Consider the following 27642-nt stretch of genomic DNA (forward strand, 5'->3'; position numbering starts at 1 on the left):
TTTGAGGGTCAAGTTGAGGGGTTTATTAGAGAAGGGTGAATATAAAGGTACTGTATGCAGGGATTTCTATTCTCTGAGCAAACCACAACTAGTCAAACCTCTCTCTCTCTATATTTATACGCTACACAACTTCCAATCAAGGTCATCATAGTTAGTGATGTATTAATTAAATAAATGAATTTTAAAAGGCAATACAATAGACCATAAGTGTGCTTTGGAAAAAAAACACCGTATGGATTATTATTATTATTATAATCGTCAGGAACAGGGGAACTACTTGGATGCTGACACGTCCAGTTATCTTTAACATAAGTTATTCCTAACACTACAGGTTAACATTCAAATTGAAAAAAAATAATATATATATCGAGAGGGAGCATACCAACACTGATATATTCCCTTACTTAACTTCTCTACGGCACCATTCAGGGATTCCATTCAGACAGTTTACATGTGTATACAAGCAGCCAGTCAGTAGCACGTTAATGATATAGCTAGAACATCAACTGCCACAGATTTTTAACATGACACTCTTCCTCCTCTGATATGTTTCTCCTTTTTTTTTCTTTTTTTACACTCAAAAGTAGTTGTGTTCGTGTCACATTTTGGCTTCCACATATTAAGCTACAATAAGGTCGATAAATAGTGTCGGGTGTGTGCTGGCTCGTCTGTGAGCCACGAGGCCCACGGTGTTTTGGAAGGAGCCTCAGTGTGGCAGTTTAATATGTACTGGAGTCCTCCTGAGATGTCACCAAGCACACACCGGGCAAACAGAGGCGGGTTAACACAATGTAAAAAGGGACTTTTTTTCTTCTTCAACTTGTCAGCGGCATGTTTTGTTGTTTTTCTTGGGGTAGGTATGACTCGGGACTCTTTTCTTTCTTAGAAGGAGTCCATGGCCTTGAATTCGCTGAGGGCCTGGACAGGGGAGATGTGTTTCTTCTGCGAGCCTCGTCGAACGCGCGTCTGACACTCCTCGGGCTTCTCCCGCTTCACCAGAGGCTTCTTCTCGGGGGCCTTCATGCGCCAGGACACCACGGGCGAGTTGACCGCCGCCGTCCCGTACACCTTCTGGTACTTGGTGGAGGCCACGTACGAGGCCTTTACAGTCAGCACCACCGCGTTCATCAGGTTCTTGGCCGCTTGGATCAGGGACGTGGCGCTATCCAGCTACGAGAGGGCGAGGACGGTGGGAGAGGGAAGAGAGAGGAGCATTCAGTCAAGTCAAGAAAGGCAATGTGTCAGTTAAAAGTGCAACAGTCTCTCGCTCTGGACATTAGCCACACGCAGCACCTAGGAGGTCTGGGCCACAACTGGCAATTAAGCGGGATAAAAACATGGCCATCGCTATATGACATCTTATTTTAGCAGCTCATAATTAGCAGGGACAGGGGTCAGGTGTACCTCTGTCTCCGTCTGTTTTGTTTGGCTGACATTTAAGGGTCGGCGGCCAGTGGGCCTCCTTCTACCTCATGCTGCGGCGAGTCAACTGTGCAGACTTAATGAGCGTGGACTCCAGCTGGCCACCATGAAAAGGTTAAAATCTCAGCAGGGCTCACAAAACTCATACGAGACAAACTACAATGGAGTTCTGAGAAATCATGAAGGCACGTATCAACACGAGACGCATGGAGACGCAAAGCAAAGATGAAAGTTTACTATTTTAATTAGAGGAACAAATGCGTCCGTTTAGAAGGAAATCCTTCACAAACCGAACTGTGGCGATGTGCTGCTACTACATCTGTATCTCATGATGGAACATTGGATAATTCAATGTTGCATAGTTTTGCATCCATTTTAAGTGTGCATACAAAGAGCGTGTGTTACAACTTTATTATACTGTTTTCATTGTGTTGTTACAGTTTTATGACCATTTTACTTTTCAGCATGTCTGTCTGTCCAGGAGGAGGGATCCCACCCCCTTTTCACCCGTAACAGTTAAAATTAGTTCGAGGAGGTCATCCCTATCTGAGTCCAAGCACAGAGAGAGTCACATGTTGTAAACAGCAAAGAAACAAACTTGTGATTTGGGATTTTTCTCAAACTGACTTCAGCAGAGTTCACCACATGATTATACTGTGTTTTATATTTCCTGTACATTGGGGGGAAAAAAAACACATTGATGAAATGAAGTTTAGATGACAAATGTAAGCAACACAGAATATCTGTCTGATTTTACTTTGAGCAATGATAACAGGGTTCATGAGGCGTGGAAAATACAGATGGAGTACGCCTGCGGTGCATCGTTCTGGTATTATTACACGGTAATCGGTCTGAAATAATTGCATCAGCTTAATATGTCCGGCCTTTTGTCTGGTCCTCTAAGCTTCATTGTGACCTTGAACCAAAAGCTTTGCCCACCAGAGTAAAAGTGCATCTAGTGATGAAGACGCTGGCCATGTGCTGTTCTGTGTGGACGGACTCAGAGACTTTGTGAGAGAAAGACAAACCACTAACATACCGTGTATCCTGCTCAATTTTCTGCTTTATTACATCCAAATGGAAAACATAACATGCTAGTCATTTTGGTGCACTGATTCAAGCGAAACCCTGCGCACGAAGAAGAACAACTTCTGGCGAAAAAAAGAGATTTGTTTTGAACGGGAGATTCTGTAAATATATTCATTTTCAGTCCCGGTGACCTTTGAGAGTGCAGTTGTGCCCAGGGGCATTGCCAAGATGGCTGCCGAGGGACGATCCTTTGCCTACGATACGACTGGTGTCAACTTACCCCGGAGACGATGAGCTCTCCACCCAGGTTCTGAACCTCAGCCTTCACCTTGCTGCAAATGTTGAGCTGATGACAGTACAAGGCGATTCTCTGCAGGTAGGCCAGCAGATCCTGCTTACACGCCGAATCAGGGCACTGAATAGAACAGAGGCATGAAGAAAAACACAATCAAAAAACACACACTCCAAAAAAACGATGTATATACATACTGTATATGCATTCTGTCCCATCTCGACAGAGATCATTTATTTCTAAAAGGAACTGCTGTGCCCTTAAATGTTAATGACACACAATCTATAATATGAAAAAAACAAGATTAACTGCCTCTTAAGTCATTCATGTTTCTTTCCACTGTGGACACGCAGTAACTATCTGGTTCATATTACATATTAGCATTTTGTAGAATTTTGAGAGTAATTCATTTTGTCATTTACAATGTATTTAAAAAACATATTCTCAGACTGTCCGTACTATAAAAAACTGGATCACATACTGTTTATATAAAAGAGCAATGGGCTCAAAATGTAAGTCAGAATTCATAATCCTTTTAACATTGATATGTAAACAACGTGCAACTGATTTGAGCTGAACCAGTTATTGGCCAAAATGACAAAAAAAAATGACATGGCAAATTAACACGGAAACATCTCACTTCCTGTCTTTGTTAAATCCAGGAGACTCAGTGGTACATATATTTCATATTAAAACATGATCATCTGTGATAAGCTAAGAGTCAGTGGCAGGTTTGCTGAGAGAAAGCAGATATATAATTATATCATGAGTGACATGGAAGCCACCAAGGCACTTGATTTGACACCGAGCTGGAGAAACAATGTTTTTAAGATGTTATAGAACCATCATCTGGTTGCTGCAAGTATCTTATTCATCTTTCCCTTTTTTTTTGAACAGGGTCCTTGTGTGCTTCTTCAGCAGTGGAGAACCCAGTCACACAGAGCAGCAAATGGACCAACAGGGAATATGAGGACAGTCTCCTCTGGTCTCCTACTATCACAACGCTTGGCCCATATTATTCCACGTCCAAGTCTTCCAGGACTCTGCCGTGGCCCACTAAGCTCCCAGTGGGTTAAGAAACACTGCACCAGCCGCCTGAACACTGGGAGCATCGTTTTGTAGCAACACCTTTCTTCTTCTAGTCATTAATATTAAACGGTCCTAACTAGGACGTTCAGCAGCGCAGCGTGGGGAGATGCACAGCTCATTTCCTTGTGTTGCGGGCTCGGGGCCGATGGAGGATGGCTGGCCAGTTAAATATCAAGCATGCGACATGAATAAACCCCCCTCCAAGACTGCCAGCTTCCCCCGGCCGCCCTTCTTCTCACCTCCTCCCGGAGGAGAGGCCTCTTTGGCCGAGACAAAATCGAAACGATTGACCACAACTGCTTCTCAGTGTTGCTCACAAATATAGCGGGTCAAAACCACCCCAACAGTTTTCCTGTTGACTGGCGAAATGTTAGTTTCTACAACCTACGAATAGAATTTCAGAGAGAAGTTTGTGCCATGGGTTATAAGACAAGACACTCCTTTATTTATCCCACTGCGGGGGAATATATATATATATATATATATATATATATATATATATATATATATATATATATATATATATATATATTCATAGGACATTCACTCAACAACACAGTAAATAAGAGCTTGAGATGCCACCAGCAGCAGCTTCCTCTCACTAAGTGTCACTGAATGCAGACTGAAGTGGAGCTGCGAGCTCATAGAGCAGCCAGTGAGGCAGAGGGAATCTGCTCCTTGGGCTTTTTTATCACTGCACCGTCAGTCAGTCCTGGCCAGCATCACAGCTAACTGCTCTTCACGCTGCTTACACACACGCACACAAGCGCACACAAGCGCGCACACACACACACACACACACACACACACACACACTGCTGCCCCAGGCAAGATTGGTGCAGACATGACACAATTGTTCTCTATTGTACAGCTGAATAATAGTCCATTTCTTCCGCAAATTCCCCGTTGATGTAAATAAACTGTATGGCCCATTACTTTTCCAGGCCCGTTGACGCTTTCACTCTCTCTCTCTCTCTCTCTCTCTCTCTCCCTCTCTGTCTGTCTGTCTCTCGTTCTCTCCCTCCATCATAGAGTCACAGCATTCATTACCGAGGAGCGAGACGACTGGTCCACTGCCTGACTTGACTCAGCCTCTATGAAACTCCTCCTGGCCTCAGCACATCTCCACGTTCCAGGGAACTTTTTTTTCTTGCTGTTGTTGTTTCATCCCCCCCTCATAATTAAGCGCAGGATGAATGAAACATGCTCCCCGTGGAGAATCCAGGAAGATGATGTGGACCTCGGTGCTGAGATGAGGGCAACGCACTATCAGGAGTGTGGCAGGCTGTCAAAACACAAGTCACACCTCGCACCGCTGCTGCATTCGTAAGCAGGGTGAGACTGACCTTTTCTGAATTATTCAGTGCAAAAATGTTTTTTAGCCCTTTGTGTATCATCCACCTTTCTGCTTCATTACAAATCCACTAGTGGACAAAGACCAAAGAGTGAGGCGAGAGTCATTTGAAATGAAGGTACTGTGACAGATTCAAATGGAGCATGTTAAACACAGTTACACAGTGTTTCTTCTGGCTGACTGGACCACTACAGGGCTGTCACCTGTCAGTCACTTCCTCACGAAAGCTAGTAATCTTTCTATTTCCTCACCCGGCATCGTACTCGCCCACAAAAAAATTGAGCATCTCTGTGTCGTAGTGCGTGTTCTGAAACCCCTTATTATATTTCAGAGACTACCTGATGTTTTTGTTGTCCTTCCTCCTTCTGTTGTACTCCGCCATCTGTCAGTTTGCAATAGGAAAAGTCAAATGAATCACCGATAAGTAAACAGAACAAACTAAAAGAGACCTGATGCTCTTTCTTTCACATCTTCACACTGCTCAATTAGTATGTAATTGGAAGCTGCTCCTGCAACCTGTCGGGTTGCAATATACGAGTGTTTATTTCTCCTGTGTTATGACACGGCCCGACATTGACAGTGATGTCGTCAGTGGCTGTTCCCCACCGTGTTGGAGAGGTTGTGAGGAATCCTTCTCATATTGCTCAGTTTGAAAGATGCGCAAAAGGTCTAAAGAGGCGAAATGATAACAAATGTCACAGGAATAATGCAGAAATTTTGATCCTGCATTTTTCCCCCCGCCTGAAATGTTCTTGTGACCCCTCTGATTTAGCCAACCCCGAGTGTGGGAACCACTGAGAAGAAACCTGCACTAATCACATTTCCGAATATACCAAAATATCCGGCTCATCCCTCTCAATTAGCAGGATGCCCGACTACTGTACATACTGACAACCCGATGACCGACATCAGCATTAGCTAAAATATGAATCATTTTCCTGAATGTTTATTTTAATTTTAAGGGGTTACATGCACATTTTTTTCAACAATAATGATTCCGTCCAAAGGGATAGAGTCATGACATGATATGACGTGATAAAGGAGAGTAAACTTTCAAGAAACATTGGCTTTCGATTTTTTTCCTCCAAAAATAATTAATTTCTACAGATAGTCGTTACTGACAACTCTCTGGTCAGCTTCCATTAAACTGTAATTTTTTCGGAGACGCCTTTTAATTTCCACATCATTCACACGTGGTGTCAGCTTTTGCTCTTCTTGTTCTAGACGCGATGGGACAGACGTTTCCGCGGTGACAACAAAAGAGGTAACTTCTGGTTCCAAGTAACCAAGATGGCGCCGGCCAAAATACTCAACTTGAGGCTTCAAAACGACAGTTTACAAACATCACGTCGGGTTCGCCACTTTTTGCAGACATGCTGCCATGAATAATCGCCAGTGCACCAAGCATTATTAATCCACATCTAAAAAATAGTCTCCAAGAATTGCACTATTTATTCTTGTCCGAGGGCCGTTCGCTTAAGACCACAATACCCAGCTGTTTCTGAAAAAAACAAAACCCTTTCAAGGTTTTTCAGGTAAGGAAGGGGTTTGGAACTGGATGCAACATTCTGGGAGGGGAAATCAGAAAGTATTAAGAGGTTGGACAACACATTCTTTGTTTTGGTCTACTTATGGGATTCGAGCAGAAAAAGAAGCAAAAAAACAAAACAAAGAATAACAACAGCCCTATTCTGTAATGTTCATTGTGTGCAGCTTTATGTCTAACCACATTTATGAAACAAAACTCACCTTAAAAGAACTGCACAAACGTACAACCACCACCATCACAGCTGAACTCTGTGCCAGAGGGTGCTGCAGGATTGCTTAAAAATCACATGCGGACTGTCTCAGGCAGGGCGACACGTTACTGTTGCAAGTCAGCGCCGCTCGCAACACTCGGCAATCGCCCATCAGCCACAGCATGAAAACCAACAACTGGTTTGTTATGGGAGATGCGTGAATCTTTTTTGACTTAATCAAGCCATAGAAAATAACTGAAACTATAAAATAAGTCTGAAATATCATAACTGAGGGTTGATAATGAACTCCTTCACACGGTGCGCTGATCTGCCACAGTAATAAAACCATTTAACTGTTTTAATGTACTGGCTGATGTGTGTGTAGGTGCTGGTGATGTTGTACAGCTGCCCCACGCTATTTACTGTATATTGTGCGTGTGTGTGTGTGTGTGTGTGTGTGTGTGTGTGTGTGTGCGTGCTTGTGTGTGTGGGAGGCGCATTTAAAGAATGAAACCGAGTAGGGAAAATGGAGAGGGACAAAACAGAGTATAAAATAGCGATTGCCTGAGTGAAATGGGGTGAGGTGCCTCGAGGGGTTTTTGTACGTCAAGTGCTGTGCTTAAATGACTATGAATGAGCCCGCCGTCCTCCCGCCCTTCCACATACACTTGTCTTCTGCTTCACATATGTTCATCAATAGGGCTGATGTGGAGTCATAGCAACAAGGTTTGCTACTTAAGGGACCTGCCTGAAAGCAGGGAGGCAGCCTCTCTTCTTCTTGTAGAGTCGCAGTGCCCTCGACCAGTACAGGTTACCTACCGCAACGTGTGAATGCAAAATACTTGTCTTCTTCTTCCGGAATAAACATAGATGTCATGTTATTTGTTGTGCGATTCCATTAGGATGCTTGATAAGAGCAAACTTTTGCTCTTTTACCTTTCACTAATTCATTCCGTTTCCCTAATGGCATGACAAACAGATGTCCCGCATGCCTCACATGAAAACACTTTTATGATAAAAATTTGTGCTGCAAATGAAAAGGTCCTCAAGCCCCTCTTTATTACCCGAACACAGCTCCGATGTCTCTGGAAGTGCAACAGAAGGCTCTGAATATTCAGTAAACACTGGTCTAGGAACCATTTAAGTGAGAATTAAAAATGGCGAGCCACCTGCTCTTTCATTGCAGCAACTGTTGATTCAGACACGGGCCCTGCCAGTGATTTGCCATGTGACAGCTTCACTCCCACCTAAACCCTGTTAAACACTGATCATCACTTGGCAGCCGACAAGCTAAGAAGTGAATACATGAGCGCGCGCAGACGAGTCCGCGCTCACCTCGTCCCTTCTGTCGCCGATTCTGCTCCGAACGCACACATAAACTGTGACACAGACTGAGGCCAGCTTTCTGAGACAAATGTTCTCACACATGGAAACATTTGAAAGTGTTTTCTATACAAGGCTCGTACAGATGACGCTTCTTCATCGCTCTGTTTGTGGTAATTAGGCCTTCGTAGCCTGAAACTTTGCAATATGCTGCGGAGAACAGTGACTGAAGCCTTCTGGTCAGTCGGAAGCTCGGTGTACTCTACGACCGCTCAAGTCGACAGACATTCTGCACTTACAGTAGCTACTGTACCAGCAGGACCAACATATTACTGTGACGTCACTTGTTGTCACCTGAAGAAAACGCACGCTGTATGAAAGACATCATCTCTTTTTACTGGTATCTTGTGTGTGTACTTCACACCTGAGATCGAGCTGCACGAAGGACACGGGAAAGTATGGACCCCCCGAATGTTCTTCAAGTTTAAAATGCCTTTAAAAACAGGAAATAGTCATGTAAGTTTGCTGTTATACAATGCAATGGTTATTTTCGAAATGATCCTCTGGTATTTTTGCTTCTTCCTTTATAATATTTTATCCTTTAAATATCAGAAGATTCACAGCACATTTGAATAAAATTTGGTCCTAAGTTATTTCTTGTTGGCCAAGGAACAAATGTTTATTTTTTGGTGCAAATGTCCGAACTCACACATCTATTTACATGTAATGAAAAAACTCTGTGGCGTAATAATTGTGTATTTTGAATGATTTTTGAAATCTTTAATTTTCCATGTTCTTCAACTTAATGTTCTATAATCAAAAAATTATAAAATATCTATATTGTAGTGAAGCGGGATGTTCACAGTGATAAATCCATGGAAACTGTAATTATCACCACTGGCGGCTCTCGGCAGAAACTCAGCGTCTTTCAAGCTGTTCTTTTGGTTTCCTGGTCTGCAGCTTTGCTGTGTTGGTTCAGTCTCACTCCTGTCATCAGCTTCCAGATACAACAGGCAGCAAAAGAAACACTCTGAAGAACCACACCGTGCACTGTCTGCTCAGCACTCAAAAAGCAGACAGACAAAGTTAGCGACAAGCCGCTGAATGCAATGGAGCATTTAAACAGCCAAGCATGTTTTTTTCTTTTCTTTCTTTTAGCAGAGGTTGAAAGAGAGCTGAAAAGAAAGTGAATACTGGACTGACATTGCGCTGTACAGTATCTGCTGGATGTGTAAATAAGCCACTGCTGGCTGACATGTTTGCTGCTGTATTGTACATAAGCGTTATAAGGCAACATACTGTGGCTTAGCTGTGAACTCAGCTTGCTGAAGCGAACAAAAAGATCAACTCATGCCAGTTTAAAGTAATATCAGAAGAAGATATTGCCTTTGTTCGAGGTCAGATTTGTCGAGTGCTTTCTAGTTATCAACATTGCATGGATATGCAAAATGATGCGTATGAAATACACTCAGAATAAGCAGCTTTGTTGGTGATCGTGTGTGCAGGTCTCGTCATCCTAGTTGTTGGATTCCAGAGAAAGATTCGATCAATTTAATTTGGAAATTTGACGTGAGCTCCAACTTTAGCTCAGCTGCACTGCAAAGAAGCCCAGCGTGTGACACCCAAACCAACGGCAATTATTGCAAGAGTTTGCCAGCAAACAGCAGTAATTACAATGACAACATGCCGCCTCAATAAATCAGAGAGTCCTGAGCCTGAGATTATTCTCGCTGCCTATTAGGGATAGATGGAATGAAGAAGATTTTGCATGACCTGGAGTGCTGCTAGCATTCTGAAATACCTCCCACTTAATTTGCTGTACGCACACACACACACGCACGCACACGCACACACACACACACACACACACACACACACACACACACACACACACTAGGAGTACACGTCTATTTCTTTCCACTCCCACCCTCCCTTGGCACAGTACTGATTGATTAGATATTGAAACTGGTTTGTCAGCGTGTTCTAGAGAGGTACTCATCTGATAATGAATGCAACACCTTGGTTGGGAGCTAATTATATTAGAGACAACTTGGTTCTGCTGTTTGCCTTCTCAATGTTGGCCCCATGGGGAGACGGAGTCCTGTGGCAACACAGCCCACCACTCCAGCTGGGCTCATCAGTGCCCACGTCACAGATTTGCAATGCGCATGACTCCGTAGGTCTAACTCAAAACTTGCTCTGCAGTCACCTTACGGTGACACATTGTGAGGCTGAGGTTTCAGGGCTGATCAGAAGTCTAATAATAAAAAAACCGACAGTGACACACGCAAATGGATTCGCAAAAAACTACCTGATCTGCAACAGCGCGGGCCAATTTGTCCATCCTGGAACCGGCCTCTGCAATCTTCTTGGCGGCGTTGATCACATCTGAGGAGTTCTTCAGGGGGCCTTTGCCTCTGGGAAAATTCAAGGAGCGATGAAGAAGGAAAAAGTGAATGTGGGCGGAGATGCAGAGACTGAGCCCACCACTGTGTAACACAAGCTTGTGCTGCGGCTGCCAGCAGGAATGTTAGACACTTCAATCAAGACTCAACGGAAGTAACAGTATACCAAGTGAATGCTTTGTCCCTTAAGGTGTATAGTGCCACGTGGTCTGCAGCACAAGGGAAAAACACCTTTAATTGGCTTGACTGTTCACCAGCTTGAACCCTTTAGTGGCGTGTTATTAATATTTCTTTTTTTTGGAGGTTCATAGCAACACACTGGCCAACACTTTGGACGAACCCGAGCTATTTTTTTCCCGTGGAAAAGAGTTGGCAGCACTACCCTTCAAGTGAAAGGCAGACTGTGTGACAGACAAAAGCTGCTGTCACACAGTCCTGAACTTTTTTTCGACATCACCCAGAGGAGTTGTGTCCAAATGTCCAAATCACTTGAACGTGACATTGAGCTGACTTTTCCTCACCAACTCCCAACTATAAAGAATGCACATAAGATGCGACGTCGTCAACAATATGCTAATTGGCGAATTGCAGTTTTCATCTATGCCCTCGGTTTCACGCGGAGGCCGTACGCGGTCCAGCCGCAGTACATTTGGTTTTGACTCAAAACAGGGAGCAGTGAGACTTGTTAGAGTAGCTGAAGTAGAAAATGAGGCAGGAGAGGGAAATCATGGCCAACAGCTGAGCCTGTGTCCTGTGTTTTGTTTTCTCGATTTGCCAAAACGGGGAAAGTCAATGTAGCTAAGATAAGTGTGTGTTGTCAGGGTGAGATGTCGCATTTTTTAGTCAGTGCTAAGCTGAAGTTTCCACTCAGTTTGTTCATGCCAATTTGAGTCACTGGGGTCAATGCCAAGTAATAATGGTGCAGTCACAGCACTACAGCCATAATCACTCATGGCTAATAACTCATGGCTCTGACTTTTACTTAGTTTCTTCTTTTTGGATAGTTCCATGCCATGTTATGTTATTGTTGAGTGGTTCACAACTCCATGCACGAGTCTGATACCAATTAGTTGGGCATAAGGCTTTTCCCAGAGATATGTTGAGCCCAGATGGAGGAGATTGAAAAGAAAGCTGCTGGCTTTCAGTGAACATAAGCAAACGCATGATGTATTGGAGTATATGTTTGAATCACAGCGTTGCTATCTAGTCTCATTAAAGCAAAGGTTATCTGAATCAAAAGTTGCAAAGTCTCTATGAAATTCCACTTAATGTACTTATGGAGGCAATAATATTTTTCTATAGGCTTAATAGCCTTCCTTTACGAGGGATAAGATACTTATTTATTCTTCCCACAGCGGGGACATTGGGGGTGAAAGGGGAAACTCATGGGAGAATTATTTTTCTTCAGACATTTTTTTAGCGTATTATTTTGGTTTTATCGTGCACAGCTTTGCACTTTTCAGACACAGCAGGTAGCTGTTTACAGAAAACCCCCCAAACCAAAACTCTGTTACACTGAACTCTGTAGTTAGTGAATATGCCAGTGAGCAAAGTGGTACATTTACTGTAGCAGCTAAAGGGCCGGATATTTCCCTCTGGTGTTTGTGTATCAGCGTGATGCTAATTAAGTAGCTATTTGCCAACAAATTAGAAAAACTGAAAATGTGATTAAGAAGCAGTGTACGGTTTCACATTTACCTGGTAAAGTCCGTCATCTCCATCATGATCATGCACATCTGCTTGGCCAGCACAATGATGTCATTGCCGTTGTCATCCCATTTGGCCACTTCCGCATCCAGCTTGCACTTCTCCTGTCGGAAGCTCTCCACCTGCTCAGCGATCTTGGCCTTCTCCTCCTGGGGTAGCTGCGCCATGATGGCCTGCAGGCAACGCGAGAGGGACGGAGGAAACAAAAGCATTAGAACAGAAAAAGAAGGGGTTTGTTAGGGGAGTAAATTTGAGCAGAATAAATTGGGAACATGCGTCAGAAAGTAGGCAACGCCAGTGGAGAGGAATTGAGGTAGAGGAGGGAGATAAGGTTGTGGAGGACAGAGCGATAGGGAAATAAGGAAAGGGGCGAATAAGAGGAGGGATTAGTTAAGTATAAAGGGAAGTATATAAAAGGAGAGCTGTAGCACCACTTGTTCTAATTTCTTCTGTCCAGAATGCTTTTTAATCCGCCCTCCAAAACTAAAAACATTAAGTTTAGAGTGTGACTATCCCTGCCCTTCTGAAATGCTTCAAAATAAAGTTATAAACCCTACATTTAATGACTGGACCTTTTCAAACCCCTTGACATCTTATACCCATAAAGAGCAAATCCATTTTGCCTTCATTTTTTTCCCTCTATGAGAATACATTTGCTCGCTCAGCGGCCTTTGGGGGCAGGTACAAAATGGCATAAATCTTTTGGCAAGGTCACAGGCGCAGTAAGGACCTGGTATTATTTGGGAGATAAATGTATAATTACCTCAGCTTCTTAGACCAAAGAATGAATAATGCATTTGTTCAACATTATGTCAGGGAGGTGAGATGGAAGGAAGAGTAACCTGGTTTCCATTAGGTCGATTCTATTGACTCAAGAAGCAGAGAAAGAAAAACGAGTAGAGTCTAAAAAAGAGAAAAAAGTTACCATTCACTGTTTTTTAAACTCATGTATTATTGACTGTCCTCCAAGTATTGCCATTCTCTTAATGAGGTAATCGCCCTTGTCCTCCTTGTCCCTCTCTCGCAGCAAAGCTGGTGTGTGGGGGTGCGCTCAGTGAGAAAGTGCGTCACGTCTTCTGGTACTGTAGATGTGTCAGGAATTTAAAAAAAAGAAAGAAAAAAAAAGGCTTGTGCTCCTGAAATGATTCTAAAGAAAATGAGCAGGAATTGATAAACTGAGAACGGAAATTACAGACAGAAACACAGAGGCACAACTTCCTAATTCGAGGCAAACACGTGTCAAGAACCCGTGTATGGCGTCATCTGTTCGGATTTGCATTCTGCCTTGGGTCAGCCGGTTTCAGTCCTCTATCTATTTGTCTTCTCTGCGACTCTCTGTGCTCACATTCACAGAATTATAACACTCCAAATTCCCAAAGAAGCTGTGTAGCCTCAGTCAATTACGTGACACTTGTCTGACCAATGGTGTAACTCAGCTCTAGAGCCAGGCAGCCACTCATGGGCATTCTGGGATGTAGCGCTGGACCACGGCTGCTCCAGCCAGAGAATTGCGTAAACAGACAAGCAAAACAAAAAAAAAAGCCCATCCCACTCAGGCCCAGCGTAGGTTCCCTCTGCTCCTTGTGCCAAGACACACAAACGAGAGTGGGACAGCAAGTCCCATTGAACAGTTTGTGGGGTGAAAACACAGCTCACATTTAAAACAAATTTAGACTGTACAGTGTGGGATTGAAAAGGGAAAAAGAAAAAGACGAGTGATTTCAGCTGAGTAATATTCTTTTCACTTTGAAGGTCTGCTTGCATCATTGTGAATGAAGGTTCTGTCTGATCTCCAGGCTGGAGGGCAGCATTTATTTGCTGCTTAAAATTGTTCTCGCTACCAACTGTTGAGGCACCAATTATTCACTAATTTCTATATTTATACCATCAAATGGGCTGCCAGTGTCGCAACGGTGGACACACCATTGAAAGAAAAGTTTAGTTATGGTTTTCCGAAATGCCAATGTAATGAGTCAAATAAGGAAAGAACATTGAGAATGACAGTAGTTTTAGGTTTGGTTATTTCTGTAAGTTCACTCAAAAGGTTTCCCCTCCCCTTCTTCTTTTTCAAATAGGCAAAAAAGAGAACTTTTCTCCTAAACAGCTAAAGGGAGCAAAGCGTCTCTTGAAACTCAACAATTTGGATTGTACATTCCTTTTCTAAAATTAGGGATCAAGGGAGGTGTGGGAGAGAGAGTTGGGGATTTGTTTGGTATTCCCATTAAGTCTGAAAATGATGTGACAAAAGAGACAGTGCGTCAGGGAAGTAGAAAGAGAGAGAGGAAGGGGAGGGGGGGAGGGGGGGGGGGTTTCTAAATACTAAAGAAAACTGCAGCACAGGGGTAAACATATGAGCCAATTGGGATGTCAGGGGAGCAGAAGGGACTTGGTGAAGCCCCCCTCCCACCTCTTCCCCCCACCCCTTGCTCTCTAGAATTCACTTATCCCCAAATCCCTTCCCCTGCTTTACTGATAACAACAAGGAGCGGGCCTCGGGAGCTTAACATTGTGGCAAAATCCAGCCGGGGGAGTGCCGTGCCAATACACTCCGCGACTCGGCTACGTCTCCGGGGATTAGAGCGCTCTCTGGGTTTCTTCACCGAGCGCGCCGTCTTGAAATGACTTTAATTTGTTTCATTTAAAATAAACTGCCCAGACACTCAGAGTTCAATTTTATGGATGACCTATCAACAGTGTTATCCAATCACTGTGTTACGAGATGTGTGTCTGTTTGTGTGTGTGTGAGAGGGAGAGTTTGCGTCTGCACGCTCTAATAGAAAGAGACACTATGTACAGGCCTCCCTCCCCTGTGTGTTTTTCTGCCTTCTCATTATTCATGTTTGCTCTAATAACCTAGCTTTATGCGTATGTATAATAGAAGTGACAAGTGGAGCGCCACACAAGGCAAAGCACTGGGAACAAAGGCTCCTGGGACTGCCCCCGACTTGATTTGATTTTCTCTCCGCGCTGAGAAAGAGGGTGAGACGGTGAGATCGAGTGCGGGGAGAGGGAGATATCATGCCTGTAGCCTGTGTGTGATTCCCGCACACTGGAGGGGCTCGGAGGGATCATGACTGTAAACCTCAGCGTGCTCATGTCAGCTCCTATGGAGAAAATGGATTGCGCTTCCTCTTGTCTGAACGGACAACACAAGTAGCGGTGTGCACTTCGCATGACCGTGAGAGGACAGCAAGCTCTACCCCGACACGACAGGCTGAGGGCGACTGGGCAGATCACTAGTGGTTCTCGGCAAACACATCTTTTATGGATGTGCTCGCCTTCTGCGCGTGTAAATGTTTAGTCTCCGAGGGCATAACAGTGTCTCTGGGTGGAAAAACAGGCGATATCAATTAAGTGTGCGAGAGGCCTTGTCAGCATGCCAGATGTGCACACCGCACTGAAGCGAAATATCCAAACAGAAGTGAGCATGTTTGAGGACATGCAGCCACACGGAGTGGGGCATTTACTCAATACGAGCTCGAGTGTGTGGCGTGCTGATTAAGTGTTGAGGAACAATCCTTACATACATTGAGACGTGTCACCCTTTGATCCACATTATATCACTGTATTACAACAACACGTTTTGACAAAGGGACGTGCTGCGACTTCAAACTGTTCCCAAGAGGAGCTGCCCACTCGAAGCACAGTGGAGTGCCAGGAAAACGAGTTAACAGTTTGGTGCTGTGAGGCGACTTTGTGTGGCAGCGCTGGTGCGTCGAAGCTCAGATGGCCACGCAGTCCTACTCCGCGGGAGCTTTAGTGGGAGTATACATAAAACAAACTCAAAGCACTTCACACCCAGGACCCCCCACAGCCATCCTGCATGGAGCTGCTATTTGCTCACGGATGGATTTCAGTTTTGACAATGGTTAAGTTTCATGAGTGGCGGATGAACTTTTTCATCAAACAAAACTTGCATTTATATTCTTTCAGGATATGACATGTTGTCGGTCGACTGTCGTATTATTTGAGTGCCCCTTGGGCAATTTATATTTTTCTAAATAACACACGGCAAGATCATCTTCTGTGGTTTACGACTCCTCCTTGTCAGGAGGAAAGGTGGAAGGTGAGTGAGCCATGTACTGTAACATCGCAGGGCAGAGGTTTGACTGGATGGACGACGGAGCAGTGAGTGTGACTCAGGCCTTGATCATCCCTGGCGACAACATGCGTCTCAGGTGACCCGACCACGGGTGGACAGCTCTCAGTTTGTCAGTTAACTCCCGACATGCGTCTCGAGTGACCACTTGTGATCGGTCATCACATCCCCGCTCGGTCTGCAAATAAACACTGATGAAATGAACGCAGGGCGCGGACACGAGGCCCCGTCCGTCTGCATATTCATATCCAACGATGAGCATAAGTGAGCCTTAACATCGCCCTAGGATCTGAGATGGTTTGTATTTCGTTTTCTTCCTGTTTTATTTTCAACTAGCATCAAAAGCTACCAAAATGGGGGCTGTCGCTGTATAGTACATACGTTCAGCGACAATAAGCTGGCAATTTGGTTTTTATTTATGTCTCCCTTCTTTGTGCATTACCCCTGTGTGTGCAGACTGTGTGGAGAACCGGGCATTATAATACAGGCTTGTGCCACAGGGAGAGGCATCGGGCCAAGTCACACTCCTGCCATCCACAATCCTTTCAACATGCAACACACCGCGAGAGCCTCTGTATTGCTGGAGGGGAGCAAGCACTGATACCCTCTTAATGTTCCTTAAGCTGGGCCCAAGTGAAAAATTGCTAATGTGCAACAAAGCGGAGACCCTGGCGATCACAACTGAAGCCTTGGCATAGTACTGTACGGCTCTTTGTGTTTTGTCTGGCATCTAAAGTGGATTTGGTAATTGGTTCTTTGTTTGTGATTGCAATTTTACACCTGCCATCCCCGAACAGTGTTTATTTCAAATTACCCCACTTGTTAGAATGGACTTTCATGCTATGTAAGTGAAACTAGCTGGATGAATCGACTCACGTGTGGCCAGGGGCTGGGGATGGGAAATGGGGACGGGAGGCAGTTCTACTTGCAACTGAAGCGATGTTTTTCTGTCAGGTTCCAAAATCAAGGCACATTTGAGAAGTTGCAGAACAGTGGGAAAGAGAACTGAGGCTCACCCGAGCACTTTGTCCAGCAATAAGCTGGTCATCTTCGGTCTGGACACTAGTCCTGCTGCGAGTATCATAGTCCTCTTGTTCAAAGTCAGAGTCGTCTTCCAGCTCCTCGGGTGTCTGTGAGAAACACAGAGACAACGTTGAGTCAAAGAATCAAAGCGTGAGTGAGAAACAGTCAAAAAAAAAAAGTGAAGAAGAAAAAAACTGACATATGAGAAGGGCAATTTTCTTTTGACTTGGTGCCCCATTGTGCAGGAATCCTGAGAAACAGATAGCATACATTTACATTGTTGTCATTTTCTGTACACAGTGTGACTCTTTGGGGGTTGTAGTTCAAACTCTGGCAGAGACGTCAGAGAATTAAAAGAGTCTGACTGAGTTTGTGTTAGATCCGTCAACATTACACTACTCTTTTGTCCAATTAAACATCAAATGGGTTTCACTTTGAAAATGCAGAATTATAGGTATTTTGTCCAATTAACGGCACTCATGTACCAGCTCTGATGGACAGGCAAAAGGATACCTGAGAGGAAGAAATGCCCATTGGCAGCGCGGAAACCATTTACTGAAAAATTAGAATAAATACAGAGGTACAATATGAATACGATTAATCAGAGTTTGATTATTAAAAAAGGAACAAAAACAATATTCACAGGTTGATATTCAGGTGAAATGATCTAAACACTTCTGCCAGTGACATTGACAAATAAGAGGTTTGACATGTTACTAACAAACCTGAGAATTTTCAAATGTGTTTGTCAAACTACATCTCAAACATCAGACAGTCGTTCCCCGTCAAAGCCGCTTTTAATGCTTTAAAGAACGACCACGGCAAATTGGTACAAAAACACATTGCAGGATTACATTTCGAAGACGAGGCCACTTCAATTTCACAAAATGTCAGACGTATTTCTTTTTATCTGATAACATGACGCGCGATAATATTATACTTATTTTTTCATTTCTTTGAAGATGAATCATGTTTAAACCTTGTGTGGTGATTGTAATTTCCTAATGTTAAATCTTCTAAACAATTATGTCAGTCCTTTGATTTCTCCATTTATTTAATTTTATTTCACAAGTGGAAGTGAAATGGCAAGTAAAAAAAGGGTCTGACTCACTAATTAGGATTAGCAGGTTAGCCAGCTTACCAACGCAGGCTTGTTGATTTGAGGAAGCTGGTTTTAATTTCAACTGAGCTACAATCACCACGGTAACACACTTAATACTGGATGGCAAACCTGCTGCTGAGCAGAGGATCAGATCAAAACATTATTCATAATTTCTGCATGAAGCTGACATTTAAGAGCACTGTAAGTTATTCTATTCATAGGCTACCCTGCCATCATGACTAATTATCTCGTAGACATAATTAATGTTTTGCACAAAACCAGCCCACATTGGCCATAAAGGACTTTTTACCAAACAACAGGTTGCTCGTTGACCACGGCCCTTTGGCAATAATTAATTAAATCTACTGTTACAGTACATAGGCTGGTAATTGTGCTGAATGTCCTCTTTAGTATCCCCAACAGTGATTGATCCAGGATGGCCGATTGAACTCCGATATTCTATCACTGGTGAACATAAAAACCTCTAATGGACTCAATGAGCCGAGGATTGTATAAATAAAATCAAAATGGATGTCTATTGTGCCTTAATGAGGGGGAGTGCTGAGCTGGACAAAATGTGATATCATTTGCACTTGCATAATGCACGGTTAATAAAGGTTTCTTGTTTCATTATTTTATTGTAATGATATGATACAGTAATTGGTTTGATTTTGCAATGTGTCTGTATTCCTAAATCCCTTTATTTTTGTCTCTGACCTAATTTCTCATAGGGAATAATTATCCAATCTTATCTCAAATTGAATACAGTACACATATTGATGATGCATATAAATGATCTGCTTGCGACAATATTTTCTCTCTTTACGTGGATGCATCCATAGCTGGATTCCAAAATCTGGGGCAACCAGATGTTAATCAGCTTTGCGAGACAGATTCCTAAATAAAGTCTTATAATAGTAGTGGCGCAACTGGTGCTGACAATACACTTATTCTGTTACCTGTGCAGCAGAGATGTAGCATGGCAGTGTATTATCATTGCCTGCTACATCACGGCTGGGTTAGAACAACAGTCCAAACCTGAACCGGCTGTGACAGTGTGTGCGTTCAGGAAACGTTCAGCTAATAGAAGTTAATGTCGCTATATTTTTTGTGTCGAGCTCGAGAAAAGGCTATTAACACAAAGATACCGAAAACAGAAAGAAGTTACCTAATAGATTCTGTCATTTACCTAGTGATTAACCCAGTGGAGGATTGTTGTCAGTGTGATTTTCAGAGTTGTATAAATTCGGTCTCATAAACAACCGTGCATCTGTTAAGGCATCTAATGAGACTTTAAACTCAAAGATCTATTATTACAACCAGCCTTCGGAGAGTCCATCATGTCAAAGGTACCAATTCAAGGCCAATTCGTCAATAATGGAAAAGTGTAAACATTGGCTATGTTGCAGATGCCACTCTACAGCCACTATTCAGATTCACTCATGTTCCATTGTAACGCCTGCTCCTCTGGTACTGCTGCTCCGTCTCTGCTCTGCTCTGTGTGTGGGTACATAAAGCCAGGGGAAAACTGCATTTGAGAACTTTCAATATAACTTTACACCCTTCTCAAGACCTGCCTCCATTTTTAAACACTGTGGAGAATTGGCTTCTTAATCCACTGACTGGCCAGAAGATCTGTGTTGTAAAAATTCTAAAGGAGCCATTACTGTGGCTTAAGTGGTAGAAGAAATAACACAGACACATAAAAAATATATATATATGTGCACAAAAAGAAAACCATTACACGTGGCAACATTTGCTATTTATATGATGGCGTTAGACAACACAGAAAGTAAGGATCTTCCAAGTTGTTTCCTCAGAAAGTAATTGAACTTGGATGGGATTATGAAGCCAGCTGGTCCCGGGCAGTTCAAAGCTGCCTGTTTTACATTATTTACCAACATCAAATTATTTTCCATAATTAGATTTTTTCCAGAGCTTCACTGGGAAACCTTCCAGCCTGCATAAAGTTGAATAAATGAATTACATGGTGAAGAGAGAAGGGCCGGTTCGGGTGAAACATGCAGATACTGTAGCATCAGAATTGGCGTGTGAGGCGCTGGAGCTGCTGGGGTCAGGTTGTTATGCAACTCTTTTTGAAATCATGACGTTCTGTAAAATGTACCGCCATCTTTATTAAACAGAATATGTGAGAGGTATGACATCTCAAATGGGAAGCCTGTTGAATTTCAAATGCAGTTTTCTTCATCCTCAGGGCAGATACATTTTTTGTCAGAGAACATCTACTATCATCAGTGATAGCTAGCAGCACAATTTGCTCAACCAACAATGAACCAGAGAAGTGTCAAGCTAGGATGAGAAAAGATAGAGTACTGCCTTTGTTGTGAATTTGGCGAAAACTTATTTTTTTTAATCCATTCATTCGTTTGATTGTAGGATGGTATACCACGATTGTTGAGATTTTCAGCAACACTGGGAAATAAATCGATTCACAAATTAACCCAATCAAATGTTTTAAATGTTTGGAGGAAGCCAGAAATAAATTACTGCACTTGGTGCAATGCATCTAAACCCATTAAGTTCTGCCTAACTATTGCCGAGCATTCAAACCATTTCAGAGTGTGGTTTCCTGAACGGACATACCCGTATCATGAGGACAGCTTTCCTGATGTCCCGGACGCCGTCGTACACCAAACGGGATGCATCAATGAACTCATTCTCCTCAAAGGCCTGCGGGGGGTTCGTACTCAGCGCCTCGATAGCCACCTCCACTTGTTCTGCAAATCGGGGCATGACTGTAGAAGGGAGATAGAGAGAGAACAAAAGATAGATAGGAGAGTCAATTTTGTTACATTTGCTAATAATCCGCCTTTTCAGACTGAATGGGAATTATTGATGTTGTATCCCCAGTCTTTTCATCTGAAATTTTAATAGCAGCAGGGTCGCCCCCCCTGCGTCAGCCCCTGCTCGGTCAGGTACTTCAGAAAAATGTGAGCTGTCACCCTAAACCTCTGTGTAGGTGACAGAAGGCTGATCGCACATTGCACACCAATTAGCTATTTCACCTTGGCTTACCCAACAGGAAGATCGGTTTGTGTTGTGAGGGTGTGTGGCATCGGGAAGGTGTGCGTGTGTGTGTGTGTGTAACCTGTGAGAAGATGGCCGTGTGTGTGCTTCACTGTTACCGTGCAAGGACACTAACTTGCAAGCTCAGCCTGTCAACTCACAATGTCTAGGAAGGGAAACAAATTCATCAAAGTCTTTTGAGGTGAACAAAAGGCTGGGAACAAAAGAAAAGTCCCCATTGACCATAAAAAAAATGGCTGGTTTTGTTGTCAGTATCAATTGGCCAGACTTTGTGTGTTTAAATGAATTGTGCTGAATGTGAATAGAAATGATTCAATATTCAAGAATACAGACGGAATGTCTGAATATTTAGCAGGCCACCTTTCTATGTAATCTCCCATTGAGTCACAGTAATTGAATGCTGAGTTTAATAATGCGTTTTTTTTTTTTTGTCATAGGAAGTTTGTGCTGCAGCAAATTATCATGACAAAAGCTGCAACGGTACCTAGACAGACAAACGCCAGCCCAGAGAAAGAGGTCTTGGTTTGCTGTTTTATCTGTAGGTGGTTTTTCAAACACCACAAATGCCTACAACCCAGCTATTATGATTAGAATTGCTGAATAAAATTATGATATTTTTGGACATTTTTTGAGAGGAGATTTAGACAATGCTCCTTTTCAGAAGAGAAGACAGGTCTATTGAAGAAAAAGAAAAAATAACATAGGAAAAGACAAATACATGTTTCAGGCTGGCTGGTGAGCCTCCACCAGAAATCCAACTCTGAGATTTTATTATTCTTCTCCACGCTTCTTCCTCTCTTACACGCGGAGTGAAATAAATCAATTAGCCAGCCTGCACTAAAGGTGTATCTGCAGCATACTTATTTGTCTGATATAAAACATAAGCTATATTTCACCAAACATAAAAGGCCACTACAAAAAGTCTCTCCCCTTTTCTTTTCATTTTTAATTCAGTTTAATCCACTTACTGGAGGAGCGTAAAATAGGCTATTGGGAATTGCTGGGAAGGCGTTTTAAATAGAAATATTTAAATGTTCTCCAAGCCCTTAATGAGCAAAGTTGCTGATGGTAAGGGGCAATTTCATTCATTCCAGTTGAAAAATGATGAAGGGAATTAAATGTGACCGTGTAGGAATGGATTTTTTTCACCCCCTAGGCTTAAGCATAGTTTAACCGATAAGTTATGGAAGTACAATGGATGCTTGAAACCCCCCACAGCAGAGATGGTGCGCACATATGAGGTGTTTAAAGAACTGACACAACCTTCACAGTCGCTCACGCTTAAACCTCAATTTCACGTGAAGACTGCTCAATTTAGACGACACATCATAAGAGGTGGAATCAAAAACAGTTTCATACAAATAATCAAGTGCAACAGAGACACTCAAATTGGGTGCAAACATATAACTAGGTTGTAGTACAATTAATATGTAATAAATACATACAAAATGGGAGACGTGAATGCATTCGTTAATCACATTATAACTAAAATAAACTAGAGCACAAGCCTTGCTCATTGTCGGATTTGTTGTTGTTCCCTGTAATATTGTAATATTGACCTCACCATGTAAAGTGCCTTGAGACAAAGTATGTTGTGATTTGGCGCTATACAAATAAAAGTGAATTAAATTGAATTGCCTGTCAAGCTGGAGCGTGATCTTGGCTGTGGTCAGTCACATAATCAGATGGTGAAAAGTTTACAGTTGAAAATAAGTGGAGGAAGTCTCTGTCTGCAGATTTGCTTGGCTTACTGTGGCTCAGGAGGTAGAGTCGATTGTCGACCAACCTGAAGGTCGGCGGTTTCGATTCCCAGCTTCCGCCAATCCACATGTGTCCTTGGTCAAGACACTTAACCCTAAATTGCCTCTGGCGGCTCTTCCGGCAGTGTGTGAATGTGATCGAAGAAAATGCGCTGTGAATAGCAGCGCTGTGTGAATGAGTGTGTGGGGTGGGCGGATGTGACTTCCCTGTAAACGGGTGTGAGTGGTGTATATGACTAGAAAAAAGCGCTGTATAAATACAGTCCATTTACCATCCAAAGAAAATTAAATCAAACAAAGAAATCTACAATTGAAGGGTCGTCTGCAGATCAGCCGCCACAGCATGGATCAGATGAGCAGTGGTTGAGAAACTGGATCAGACGAAGATTCCTCCATTTATGCTACACTGTAGTATTCTTTCGAAACAATGTATATAAACTTTTTCTCTGTTGTCTCTATTTCTATAGTTCTATCATAGTACTGTGTGGTGTTGTGTTTTTAGTGCATTTTTATGCTGGCAAACGATCACATGACTACTTAAGTGATGAACCCACAGAGGCTTCTCACCCGACTCTGCAGTTGCCCTCCGCTCTACAGACCTTTATAACATCTTTCAGCACATTATTGTTAGTCTTAACAGCCCACAACGTTGCCATTTACTCTGCTTTTAGTCTGCAGAGTTGCACTATACTCTTCTTGGAATTGTTTTGTAAAGGCCAAAGGTTTTTTTTCAATGCAAGTGAATTTCCCTACGGGGATTAGTCAAATTTGATCCTAAAACCACATCTGCGGTATGATTTTCTGTTTGACGTAACGTGTAGTTCTAAATATATATTTTTGTTGAAATGTTTAACTCGTCTCATTTGTCCAACACTGACATACGGTAGGGAAACAAACTAAAAAAACTGTAATGTCTGACATCTGTGGAAAATCTGTGGGGCCATTGAAAGGTTGTGAGGTTGAGACTGCAGTGCGTTTGGCCTGCTTACCTCTCTGCTCTCCTAACATTGGTTAAAAGGCTTCACCTCCCTCTTCACACTGCACTGCTCCTCTCACAGCGATTTCCTCACCAGCACTCTTTCCTAACTCCCACACACTGATTACGAGGCCGTGCTTCCTCAGCCTGCAAGCTGCTATATGTGTGCCATTATTATTCGGTGGATACAAATTTAAAGAGTTACTCATTTGACTCAGCGACTGTGCACTGTACACCAATAGGCCATACCAAGAGGCCATTTTGAGTAATAAAGGAGCACTCACTTCCTTATTATGAAGTAGAAATTGCTCTCCTTCTTCTCTATATATTAGTGGATAGTCTGATTAAATATCTTTAAAGAAATACTCAATGTTTATGGTAATCTGCCAGTCACGCCAGCCACTGTCATCAGTCCCTTGGTCCTCAGAGGGATTATTTTAAAAGTAGACGTTGTGAAGTGTTCTTACTTCTATCCCTCAACCTCTGCCACGCTTTTTTTTAGTGCACTTTATCCACTGATTTATGGACGTGACATGTGGGTGGCAGTGTGAGCATGTGTGTTACTGCTCACTGCAAAACCCTGGCTAAATCCTATTTACTGTGCTCCGATGTAATAACAAGGAGCAACGCCAACCTGCTTTTCTAAATGGCATATACTGACTCAGGCCATATATCAGTTTTTTAATCCACCCTCTCCTGGCACAACATTAATGATCAACTTTGAAATGTGTCCCTTTTTTTGAGGAGATTATTTTAGACACAGGGAGTTAGTTGGCAGAAAAGTGTCTCCGGGAAGAAGCAGGTAGAGAGGAAAAAGAGAGGCCATAACCACTTTCCCATTAAGCTATTGATTTTCCTCCCTCTCAAGGACATGCTTCAATCCGAGGCCCATGTGTGGACTGTCCGTCAGGAATCTATGGCTCAGCTTTACACAGAAGAGTTGTGTGCCTTGGCTGCCTGTATTTGGCCTGGACATAAATCGGACCACGCTCAATATGAAAAAAAGAGGGATGAGCAAATTGAGACAAGGTCAAAGGGCAGGCAGTTGTGATGAGTGTCCAGTGTTGACGTGGCAGCTGTCAAAAACACCTGCAAGTGGCTGGGATTGGTGGCCGCGGGCATAAACACAGACGCAATCCAATAAAAACACAAACATCCACCTCAAAGACACGCACGCACACACACACACACACACACACACACACACACACACACAGACACACACACACACACACGCACGCACGCACGCACGCACGCACGCAGGCAGGCAGGCAGGCAAAGGATAAATGTTTTACACATGAACAGCACTGAGAAAGGGAAAAAAGGGGAACAACATCAATGAATTCCACTAAAAACCCTGCTCAAATCGCTTAGTGAAATCCTCAGTGACAGCTATTGATTTTTTTGGTAGAGTCTCATTAATTGGACTCAGTACCCTCTAGAAAAAGTGTGTGGTCCAATATTCTATCCCTCTGTTCAGCCACACTTAATCATCTTTTCCCTAGCCACAGATTTCTCCTTGACTGTGTTCAAATACATAGACATCAAGTCTGTGAAGGACTGAGGGGAGAGGGCGGCAAAAGTTCACGAGGATCAATAAGTGCTTTATGGTCCACATCAGATGTGCATGGTAGCCCTTAAAAACCCCCAAACTACCACCAAGAGGGAAACAGGAAGGGGGGAACACAACAGCTCTTCATCAAAGAGAAATATGGAGCAAATGAAACGCTGCTGCATCAATAGTTGCCGGTTTCCTGCTTTAACATCTCAGTTAGAACTAACAATTGAGTGGACACAAGGCCTCATTAAAAAATTTAAGACAGAAGTTCTCCTCGGGGCCATGCAACTAGTGCGACTTGCCTATTTGCTGCGTGTGTATAGACTATATCATTGTAGCCCTGAGCTTATGAGGTGAAGTAAGACGGGATGCCGGCCATCTTAACACCGGCTGCCTGTGGGTGTATCCATCCTCTTGTCAATTTAATGCTAGGTTTCCTGCTTAAGTAGGCTGCAGGCCGATTGCAGCTCTTTATCTGCGGAGACAGTGCTGTGCTTCCATAGGCTGCAGCGGCTGCATCTGAGTGGAGTTCTACTTGAGGAGTAACACTGTGGGAGTTCATTTTTAAAAGCTGCTTACTTCTTTTTTTTAATTATTTCTTTAAAGATACAAAGCCCCTGTTGGAGCTATAACTAAATCACTAACTGGCAAAATCACAAACTTATTCATTACAGGCAAAGTTTCCACACTTTTAACACCAAAACGCCTATAGGTGGTAAAAGTGTGGTAATGCACGTGTTGTGTGTGTGTTTTCTCTCAGCGCCACCTTCTTTTTCAGGTTTCACATATAACCCTAACCCTTCTTCATTTTCTTAAATGACAGGAAGTTTTCATTTGTGTGCAGAAACGTTCACTTATTCAAAACTAACAATTCTATCCACACATGAATTAGTCCTCGAAATTTCAAAAAATTACATTGTTGATCCTGTACTGTATACACACATACCATGTGTCACAGGCACAACACTGTCACCTTACCTCACCGTTTGGACTGTTTTAATTACTACAGCCACTGAAAAACTTTATAAATTGAATGTAACACGATTCTATTTTGGAGCAGTTGCCGAAATGTTTGCTGTTGCCGTGGTTCTTGGAAAGTTGCAATATTCGCACTGGTTATTTTCTGGTGTCCTTTCCTTTTGGCCTCTGCATCCCACCACCCCTGTACTTCCTCTCTGGACAAATCAAATCTGTACTCGTCCCAGTATTTGGGAGAAAGCAACTCGACAACTCGTCAGTTGAGCTTAGCGTGTAATTCTTGAATCTAAAAACGTTACATATTTTATTTAGGATGTACATTTTCAAAAAGCAAATACATGATGAAGAAAAATCAGTTGGACAATCGATTTGCTGCTGCAACACCAACAGTTCTCCATTGGTTGTTCCCAGTAATGCTGACATGATACTCTGGGCTCTGCTGACTCTTGAAACAAGCTCCGTATCCCATGGAGGATTAATGGAACAGCAGCACAATTATATAGTCTTTGCATGTGACAAGTTTATGGTCATACAAAATTGACCTTATGTGTCCACGAGATATTGCCACTGTGCTTCATCAATTAATTACCCCAATCAATTAAACTACATTATGCAATAATAGAACAGAATGTGCTTAAGATACCATATAAGCAGTAGTGTAGGTCCATTAGAGTGGAGAGGAGCGCCAGAAGAGGGGCTCAGACAGATGGCTGTGCGAACACACGTGACTCACCTAAT

General features: G+C 43.0%; 1 protein-coding gene across 6 annotated transcripts in view; it reads right to left on the minus strand.

Moving 5' to 3' along the window:
* ctnna2 (catenin (cadherin-associated protein), alpha 2) overlaps positions 1-27642 on the minus strand; it is a 301922-nt gene continuing 274280 nt past the window's right edge. For 5 of the 6 annotated variants that reach the window (XM_035637486.2, XM_035637484.2, XM_035637488.2 and 2 more), the window contains exons 13-19: positions 21189-21340; positions 17682-17732; positions 17476-17589; positions 12352-12533; positions 10560-10665; positions 2732-2866; positions 1-1170 (exon numbers count right to left, since the gene is read on the minus strand). In XM_035637486.2, coding sequence (XP_035493379.1) covers positions 883-1170; positions 2732-2866; positions 10560-10665; positions 12352-12533; positions 17476-17589; positions 17682-17732; positions 21189-21340 — 1028 coding nt within the window. In that variant the 3' untranslated portion in view covers positions 1-882. The remainder of the gene's footprint in view (positions 1171-2731; positions 2867-10559; positions 10666-12351; positions 12534-17475; positions 17590-17681; positions 17733-21188; positions 21341-27642) is intronic. The other variant, XM_035637489.2, reaches the window with a different exon arrangement.

This window comes from Scophthalmus maximus, chromosome 8 (genome assembly GCF_022379125.1).
Source record: "Scophthalmus maximus strain ysfricsl-2021 chromosome 8, ASM2237912v1, whole genome shotgun sequence".
Lineage (NCBI taxonomy): Eukaryota > Metazoa > Chordata > Actinopteri > Pleuronectiformes > Scophthalmidae > Scophthalmus > Scophthalmus maximus.